Raw genomic sequence first — 10,486 nt, forward strand, 5'->3', positions numbered from 1 at the left:
AATACTAAGGAAGGGGCAGTGTTACGACAGCGGAAGTCACGTGACGCTGGTAACACTTCATGATATTCTAGAAGGATCATGTCTGTTAGTAGCAACTCTGGTCTTTTTTACGGGCCCTCTATTCCTGTATACAAGTGCGAAATTAATTAATCGGGATAGAGTTGCAAACAGACAGAGACGGACAATTGAGTCAAGCTCGGTAGTGACCGTAAGAAAAGTGCGTGAATCGTTGTGAATTGTAGCGTGTGTTTAAATGAAAGTGACTGTGGAAATTAAGTGTATTGCAAAGTTGAGTTGAGAAAGAATAAACTAATTTTATTTAAGAAAGAACTTGTATCGCTGAAGTTTCTCGGAAAGAATTTCTACGAAAAATTAACAAACGAACCCAGAAACGTAACAATATGTTTGAACCAGATTATACCAGCGTGAGTTGTAAATCACAGGAAAGGTTTAGCAGAGCAGTATCACTGATACTGATAGTATCATTTCCCGCGTATTTGATTTCACAAGTATTTAAAATATCTACATAACGTTACAAGTGCACATTAAACTAATTATACGTATATACAGTATAAACTTAGTTTTATCAATAGTAACTTTATTTCCAAAAGCTAAAGGCAGGTTGATTTTATAAAAACTGTTGTGTCCCAAGTGTTTTGCTCTTTGCTTTTTAAATTCAACTGTTAAACTAAATCAGTAAATGTTTTTAAAACTATGTTCGTTCGGTGCATAAGCAGAACGCAAGTTCATCACTTGTACTTATTTGACAGATTTTGGAAGAACTTTACTCATGAAAGTCAAAAAGTGGTAAACTACAAAATCATTACGAAGAACAAAAAAATCCTCCATTTCAGACAAATTCGCAATAACATTAACATTACGACCTCCAGGTAAGTCTTAAATACTAGTACTAATGTTTCACTTAAAATTAACTTACCAGCTTTAAATTAAATGTAAAGTTTACATTGTGAAATTTAAACTAAAGTAACGGCCTATGTGTTATTTATTTTATAGGAATACATTGTGCGATTAGCATCGGAACTTACAAGTTACATTAATTATTTTTGTGTGGTGCAATTAGCATCGAAACCTACAAGTTACATTAGTTATTTTTGTGTGGTCTCTGAATCTGATGATTAGGCTTTACAATTATTACAGTTTACTACTGACGAGTACTGTTTACATAGGTTATTGTCAGATAAGACTATTGAATGTGGATAACCTAGATTTTCACTGTTATATTTATTTTTGAAGGATTAGAATTTACATTATACTAAGCAGAACCTGAGCACAGTGTGTTGTTAGGTCAATTTTTTATATGTTATGCGATGCTTCTAGTATAACCAATAAGAAGAAGCAATTCAGTTAAGCCAACTATGACTTGCATTCCACACCTCCAACAAATCCTTAAAAATAATTAAAATAACTAGGATTCATTAATCTAAAGATTATCAAAATTAAGAACTTAGGTTAGTTTCTGCTCCTATAACACTGATAGTGATAAAGTCTATTTTAGGAAGATGTTTTTGTATTATTTTCTTCATAGACCACTTATTTCAAACCAATACAGTAATACAGAGGTGGACCACATGATGTAAAAACCGAGTTAAAAGAAAGATTTAGAATTTTAATTTGTTTTCTCTTAGAGTATAAAGAAGTACAATTGATTTGTATAATTGTCTGTCTAACTCTAGTGGTAAACTAGATGTTTGTAAAAAAAATCCAGACATGGTTGCTTCTCTGGTAGTATTAAGAGGAAAAGTGGTGTCAACAAGCTAAATATCTTCTATTCTGCCATCCATTGTTATATACACTTTTGTAAAGTGACAAAATATACCTTAAGCTTTGTACTATTTAACATTTTAGCATGACTGATACACAGTAAATTACTTACCTGCTGTTAAATCAGGGACTGCCTCAAAAACTTGAAAAACAAATGTTTCTTTTTTTAAAAAATAGTGTAATGCCTCTGATATTATATGTTTCTTTAGATACTAAGAATATTATAATATTATTAATAATGTAGTATCCCTGGTTTTCTGTATGACAGAATTTGACTGCTGTAGTTATATTTACCAGCATCTTTTCAAGTGTAGAGACTATATCATTTAGCAATAAGCTTTGTGAATACAAAACCAGCTTTTCTGTTTCATCAGAACTTGTTTCTGTTCAAGGGTATCTTTACTTTACAAAAGAAGGAATTTATGCCTAAAAATAATTTACTTGTCAAGGTCTATATTAACATATAAAATGTGTATAATATGGTATCATGGTCTGTTTTACACAGTGTTGTGGGGTTTTGTTAGAGTACTACCACTTTCTTCTCACTAGAATATTACTGTGATAGTTTTGGAACATTACTACTCTGTTTCAAGAGGACTGTTAGTTAAAATATAGATTACAGTGTCATGACCTGTTTTACACAGTATTGCTGGCTATTGTTAGCTAGGTATTACTTTCTGTAATTGTAAAGATAAAATACCAAAAGCATTACATTCCTAAGTTGAGACATTCATTTTTCAGATCTCTTCATCAAGATGTTGATCCAAAGAAGAAGAAATACAGTGTGAGAAACTTTACAGTGAGATTAAGATTTCAGTTGTTAATGAGGTCATAATTATGGGTGATTTTAAATTCAGGCATATAAATTGGAAACGTTATCAAACCATGAGGGAGAAAGGTTTTTGGAAAGTGTTCAGGATAGCTTTCTTTACCAATTAGTCAAAGAACCTACTATTTTATATTTATTGTTAACTTCAAATACAGAAATTATTGAGGGATGGATATTGGGGAACATCTGGGTGCAAGTGATAATTGCTTTATTCAGTTCTATAGAAGAAAACAGAGGGTTGTTATAAATGGAGTTCCATTAAACTATATTAATATCCAAGTGGGGTACCTCAGGGCCTAGTCTTAGGACCTTTGTTCTTTTGATTTACATCAATGGCATAGATGATGTAATGGTCCATAAATTACTTAAATTTGTTGATGATATTAAGGTCTTCAATATTTCTGGTTGTGCGGAGAAAATTTAGATTGTTTTATGAGTTAAATGAATAAATGACAGAAGGCTTTTAATTATAATAAGTATAAGGTATCGTGTGTAAGTTATTATACTTATTATAATTAATATAATTTTGATGGGAATAACCCTAATAGTGTTATTGAAGAAGAGGATTTTGATGTAATGGTTGATCAATGTCCAAGCCATCCAAGCAGTGTGTTGTTGCTAGTGGCAGGGTAAATAGGATTTTAGGTTGTATTTATAAAAGTACTGAATACAAGTCTATAAAGGTTATAATTTCATTTATAGGTCACTGGTTAGGTCTCATTTGTATTAATTATTGTGTTCAGTTCTTGAGCTTCTTACCTTAAGAAGGACATTGGATTGTTGGAAAGGGTCCAAAGGAAGGCTACGGGGATGATACTTAGTATGGAAAAATTGTTAGATGACAATAGGTTAAGATATATAAAGTTCCAAAATGATACTAACTCCTCTCACCCATAGCTATCTCGCCCTTCAGTTGTCTTCTAGGCATTAGTAAACTTTTTTAAAAATGCATCAGTCTTTTATGCTCCTATATTTTTTGTATCCTTGCAGCAACATGTACTGATCATGTGACCATCCTCCACCAATTTCATTGCATCCTCTATACTAGCAGGTAGCTCCCTCTACCCCTGCGGCACAATCCTCATTTTCTTGATTGGCATTCTCCTGTACAGACGTGTTTTATGTTCTCCATGTGAGTGCACAATTTTTGATTGTGCTTGATCACCAATTAATATCAGTTTCAAGTTTGAGTTTTTACTCATTTGTTTTTGAGATGTTTCTGTTTCTTGAATTCTACTTTGTTCATATTAATTCAGGTTTCTTATGGCAGTTGAAAATTTTCCTGTCGTGAATAGACAGCGGTTATAACACTAGGCCTCAGTCTCAGGTGTCACAATGTCTGCTGAGGAAGCACAGAAGTTTGTTTGTGGGGATTTTGTGTCTTACGTTCGGCCTGCGATTTTTTCCTTTCAAGATAGGTATTGTTCTTTTTCCCAGGAGATCTGTGGTAAGTTTTTCAGTTTGTATTTCTCACTCCCTAAAGATATACCTATGTTCAATAAGTTTATGTGAGCTCGTGTGTATGGATCTAATTTCCGCACTCAATACTTTACATCATTCATGTCTTCTCTGGTCAGTGTTGTGTAAGTTTGAATTTTATACTTCTTTTACCATCTAGGTTACTTTAGTTTACAACTTGTGTTTATAGTTTGTTTCTTGCATTAATTTGGTTTAATATTTTAAATTTTTTCACTGTTAGTGTTAATGTTATTTAGTTATAATTTCTTTTTTTTGTATCTTTACTACTAGTCATCTAATTGGAGATAAGTTTGAGTTCACCTTTGTTTTTGTTAACTGGGTGCCTTTTTACTCTCATGTTCTTTAGGGTAAGTTTTCTTTTCATGTCCTTTGTCTTATAGTTTCTTTGAGTCAACTTGTATGTTCTGTGTTTAAAGGTCATTTATCCTATCAGTCTCTTTAGTGGTTTTGTACTTTAGGTGTTACTTATTGTTTTATGCTGTAGGTTGATTTTCTTAGTTTTGCCGGTGTGTTACTTTTAAGCTCTCTGTAGACTACATGTTGCTAAGTTTTTGTTAGTTCATTAATTCTGTGTACTTTCTTCAATTTTTTTAGTTTATGTGTCTTTTTTGCTACACTTCACAATGGTTCCGCTCTTGTTACAGGTTCTTTATGAGGGTTTCTAACTTCTGTTTGCTCCCCGTCTACTCGCTTCCCAGATCTCCTTTTCGAGATTGTACCTTGTTCGATCATCTTGCTCAGTCTGTTTCTGTCCTACTATACAATGGAGATATCTATTGTGTGGAGCCCACTCAACAAAGAGTTTACTCCTGTACTTTGCTTCCCTATACACTTTCTTGATCTGTTCTGGCTGTATACTTATCTGCAGTTGCCTCACTTCACCATGGAGTCATACCTCTCACTTTGGTGGGTTTTATGCCCTAGTGTCACATTCTTTTCCTTGGTTCCTCTAGGTGAGTTTTTCTTCTTGTTCTGGGTGCTCTGTATGTGTTTTGTGGAGTGGTTTGCTCTTTTTGCACATCATCTTCACTTTTTGGGTCTTCAGACTCGTATCTCATAGATGACATGCTTTTGGTTGATTCTCCCTGTGCCCAGTCAGTCACTCACACCCGCTTCATCCTTCGAGAAGCTTCTCAGGTTGGTTTCTTTTCTAATTGGAGAAGTCCTTTACTATCCCCTCACAGTATCTTATTCATTTGGGGGTTCTCTTCGCTTCCATTTTTTGGTTGAGCCCAGCCTTTTCCACTTTGGTTCCAGGATATCGAGTGGACAGTCACGTTTCCCAACTCTTTTCCTTCTCTCTATGTTCATGACTTTCTCTCTCTTTTGGGATGTGGTCTTCCTTAGAAGTGCTCATTCCCTTGGGTTGGACACACATGCATTCCCTTCATTAGATACTTCTCGACTAGTGAAACTTCCTTGTCGAACCATTGGACCATCCCATTTTCTTTTATTCCCCTGAGTTTTTGGGTCAATGGTCAGTCAAGGAGGTTACTCTCCATATCCACATCCTGGTACCTTAGCAGTTCATTGGGCTCTGTATTCTTTCCTCCCTTTCCTGTAGGGGAGAATAGTTTTAGTTCTTTCTGCAATTGCACTATGGTCAGCTTTATCCCCTATAAAGGGGGGATCACATACCAATATCTGTCTAGTCAGACTCTGGATTTCATGTACTGGGACAATGACCTTGACTATTCTGGTGGGTCATGTTCCCTGAGTTCTGATTCTTGTGGTCAATCTCTTATTGTGTCCCCACCAGGTCTCCACAGAGTGTTCTCTTCATCCTCACATTTTTCTGTGGGTGTGTTCTCACTAGGGAACACTGCATATTTGTATGTGTTTCCCATTCACTGACATACCACACTTTCCTCTTTTTAATCTTCATGTTCCTTACCATTCAGCTGTGGAGATGGATGCTTTCAATCTAAATTGGAGGGGTCTTCATCTACATACCTACTCTCCGATTTGACTCATTTTCTGGGTCTATTCCTTTATTCAGACCAAATCTTGTTATGCTCTGGTGGTTCTTCTGTATTGGCCACTCAGATGTGATTCCCTCTGCTCTGGCCCTTACTGGAGCAACAAATCTTATTCTTTTCTCTATCCTGTCCACTTCTCAGTCATTTGCAATCTAAAGTTTTTTTCATCCAGATGTCTCCACACTCCTCTTTTCAGAGTGACCTTTGTCCAGTCACGTGCCTCAGCTCAGGGGCTTGCCCCTATATGCCTACCCTCCATTCGAACTCCTCCTCTTCTGGGTCTTTTACCTTATTTAGACCCCCTCCTTCTTGTGTTCTTTTGGCTGCTCCAGATTTGCCAGCTCCGATGTAGTTTCCTCTGCTCTGGACCTTAATGGAACAACAGACCCTGCCTCGTTCTCTGTCATATTTGCTCCTCCGTCCACCTTGATTGGTCATTTTCCATCCCAACATCCCCATATACTGCTTTTAACCCATTAACTGCAGATGACAGATATTTCCATCATTGAAGTTCTTTGGTTCAGCTGCGAATGACGGAAATATCCATCAGTTGCACATATATAACTATAACTCTATGACGAAAATTACCGTTTTATTGTGATTGATGGCAACTCAATTTTATCTGTGAGTCAGAAAATGGCAACTGAGCTGCTCCTGCCGCAGGTAATGGGTTAATTGTTCTTGTTCCTGTCTCATTGTTCCATGGCATTCCTGTGTCTCATTATCTTTCTCCTATTATGGTCATGGGCTGGATTTGTCAACTCCTACGCCTGGAATATTTGGCTATGTCCCTGGATGGTCGCCATCTACATATTGCTTCTTCATACCTAATTCATTATCTAACTCTGTCTTTAGTTGCTCGATGCTGCCATCATTTGGAGGGGTTTATTTAGGCTGGTATATGGACAACTCCCTATACTTTCTTCACTCTTTCTCTACACAACTTTGCTGTGTCTTCCTTGGGCAGATATCATCATCTTCTTGTGGTGATTCTGCACACACCTGTTTGCCTGTGACTGGGGTAAGTTGTCATATTATTTGTTTTTTTTTCTTTTATCATTGCTTATACATCATATTTCATATGTTGCCTGGTCAGGTATGCTCAAACTTATATTTTAGCACTATAGCTGGATACTTCTCCAATGCTCACTGTGGAGATGGTTTGTTTCTGTAAGACCACCAGACTCTTTTCCAGTTGTGTATCTATATCTATGTATCACACTGCTGTTTAATCAATAACTATCTATCTATATATATAGACAGATAGATAGTTATTGATATATATATCCTTAGGACCATCACTCATGGACTTCATGAGTAAAGCAGATAAGGATTTTTGCCCATCCCTACTGACCCATGATTCTTACAATCTGGGACTTTCTGCTTTTCAAAATAAGTAAATGCAGACACCCATTGTACTGTCTCCTCTGGACCCCCAACACATCATCCCCCTCTCTTTCTTCTAGTGGAGCATGGGAGTTCTTGCCACTTCTGGTTCCCAGTCACTGAAGTGGTGGACCATGTAACTTTCTTCAGGAGTGGGTTTGTACAATAACACAATCTCGTAGTCATATGTACTCACTTGATGAGAAAAGGGCTATTGTTGTTATACTGCATGTTATACACACAATACGGCATGAAATCTATTATGCAAGGCACTTCCACTGGACGTTTTCTGACCAGATGGACTGCACTTGACATAATCCAATGTAAACCAAGGGGGGCTTCCCTTGAATATTTGTGCCTGGGTGGACCTCACTTAGCTATCTTGATATTAATCCAAGATGTTTCCCCTCAATGTTTTTGCCTGGGTGGACCATACTTTTTGATTTTATCTCTTTGTTGTGCTGCATATTATACACACAGTATGGCACAAAATCTATTATGTAAGGCACTTCCACTGGATGTTTTCTGCCAAGATGGACTGCACTTGACATAATCCAATGTATACCAAGGGGCTTCCTCTGGATGTTTTTGCCTGGGTGGACCTCACTTGGCTATCTTGATATCAATCCAAGATACTTCCCCTGGTTGCATTTGTTGATTTTACAAACATATGCAAGGTGCTTCCAAGTTGTTTTTGTCCTTGGACTGCACTTGGCATAATATGTTATATACCAAGGTGCTCCCCCTGGGTGTTTTCTGCCCAGGTGGACTGCCATTGGCCTATTCATATACGGTCCTCTAGCCCTAGCCATGTATTTTATTCATTTCTGCCCTATGTGTCTTATCTTAACTGTGTGAAGAGCATACCTGTTCCAGAAGTTGTGCTATACCCCACAGGTGTGCCTCATATTTCAATTGTGGCACATCTGACTTTTTCATAGTGGGTGCTTACCACTTGATTATTTATTTTTTGTGCCTTCACTGGCCCCTCAACCTTTCTAATGTGGGATTATAGCACCATTTCAGAAGTTAACATTTTATAACACTGAAAATGTATTTCCGATAGGTACTTACATCCTCTCACCCACTTCCCACCCTTCCTTCCTACTGATTTGCCAGTATTTTTGTATATTTTGAAATCACAGATTATGCCGCAAGGGTAGAGGGAACTACCTTCGCTAGTATAGAGGGCACAATGGGATTGATGGAGGGTGATCACATGATCAGCACATGGTTGCTGCAATGATGCAAAAAATATAGGGGTATAAAAAACTGGTGTGCTTTTAGAAAAGTTTACCAGTGCCTAGAGTGCAAATGAAGGTCAAGAAAGCTGTGGGTAAGAGGAGGTAAGTAACTATCGGAAATACATTTTCAGTGTCAGAAAAGGGTTAACTTTTCTCTTAAAAGGAATAATTAGAGGGAATGTCATCTTATATTTATTTTTAAGGAAATTGTAGTGTTGATTCATCATCTTTTCTTGTACTTAATGGTGAGAATCATAAGACAAGGAGGACACAAATATAAATTTTGGCAGAGTAGTAGTCATCTTCAGCTAAGATAGTTTAACTTTCCTGTTGGCCTGTGGAATGGGTTGTCTTCATATGTGGTGGATGCAGTAAATTTAAGGAAATTAAAGAGAAAACTTGCTAAATATTTAATGATAAGGGCTGCTTTAAAGTGTAATTTTGTTTGGTTTAGATTCATTATTTTAGTATATAGGACAGTGTTAGTGGACTAACAAAGCCCATTGTTTTTTGTAAATGTTATTAATTATTCTGGTTTTTATTAAAATAAAATACTACAAATGTTTGAAAGAAGTTAAAAATAGTATGTCTTAAAAACTACTTAAATATAATGAACAACAAAATGATGGCAGCAACAACGAACATTTAACATTTAAAATACGAAATAAAAGGATGAAGTAAATTACAAGACAAGCAAATAAACAAAGAATAGGATAATGAAACAATATTATACAATTATCCAGAACAGACTTAATTGTAGTGAAGTTGCATTATTATTAGAACATTGAAAATTTATTGCTTATATAAAAATATTTAAAACCGGATTCATAAGTTAGACCTCCTAGAGTGCATCTGTTAATCTGGTATTGATCCTAAATTAAGTTGTTAAATTAACCAAGTTAAGAAGTTAGTTTTATCAAGATTTAATATAGCATAATGCCAAGGTTGTATACATGTTAGAAAATATGGAATAATTTGAATTATTGAAATTTTGTACAGATTTGTACATTGGATTATTGCGTTATCTGAGAGTAAGGGTTGATGATTAACATACTCTACATGCAATAAAATTTCTGGGATGACTTGTGACCTTTTGCAATAATTTGTGTTTGATAATAATAACTAGAAAATGTTATAGTTTTATAATCCTGTACAATTAAACAATGTTCTTATTGCTAGTTTTTTTTTGTTTTATTTTTCCAGGTTGATATGTCAAAATTCCAACAAAAATATATCAGAAACTTTGGTATCATAGCGCATATTGATCATGGGAAAAGTACATTATCAGACAGGCTGTTGGAATATACAGGTTTGATATAATTGTATTGTCAGACAGGCTGTTGGAATATATAAGTTTAATACATTATGTTTTAGACAGGCTGTTGAAAGTTACTAGTTTGATACAATTATATTATCAGACAAGCTGTTTGAATATACAGGTTTGATACAATTATATTATCAGACAAGCTGTTTGAATATACAGGTTTGATACAATTATATTATCAGACAAGCTGTTTGAATATACAGGTTTGATACAATTATATTATCAGACAAGCTGTTTGAATATACAGGTTTGATACAATTATATTTATCAGACAGGAAGTTGTAATGTTTAGGTTTGATATAACTATATTTATCAATCAGGTTGTTGGAATGATCAGGTTTGATATTATTATATTTATCATTCAGGTTTTTGGAATGTTCAGGTTTTATATAACTATATCAGATAGGCTGTTGGAATGTTTAGGCTTGATATAACTATCAGATAGGCTGTTGGAATGTTCAGG

At 35.4% G+C, this 10,486-nt stretch overlaps 1 protein-coding gene across 3 annotated transcripts in view; it reads left to right on the forward strand.

Moving 5' to 3' along the window:
- Positions 1-468: 468 nt before the first annotated feature.
- Positions 469-10,486, forward strand: part of LOC106475549 (translation factor GUF1, mitochondrial-like) — a 19,694-nt gene continuing 9,676 nt past the window's right edge. Inside the window, exons 1-3 of one of the 3 annotated variants that reach the window (XM_022379638.1) lie at positions 469-890; positions 2,524-2,581; positions 9,903-10,008. In XM_022379638.1, the coding sequence (XP_022235346.1) occupies positions 715-890; positions 2,524-2,581; positions 9,903-10,008 (340 nt within the window). In that variant the 5' untranslated portion in view covers positions 469-714. The remainder of the gene's footprint in view (positions 891-2,523; positions 2,582-9,902; positions 10,009-10,486) is intronic. The other 2 variants (XM_013936227.2, XR_002608910.1) reach the window with 2 other exon arrangements.

The sequence above is a fragment of the Limulus polyphemus genome, unplaced genomic scaffold (genome assembly GCF_000517525.1).
Source record: "Limulus polyphemus unplaced genomic scaffold, Limulus_polyphemus-2.1.2 Scaffold8786, whole genome shotgun sequence".
NCBI classification, from domain to species: domain Eukaryota; kingdom Metazoa; phylum Arthropoda; class Merostomata; order Xiphosura; family Limulidae; genus Limulus; species Limulus polyphemus.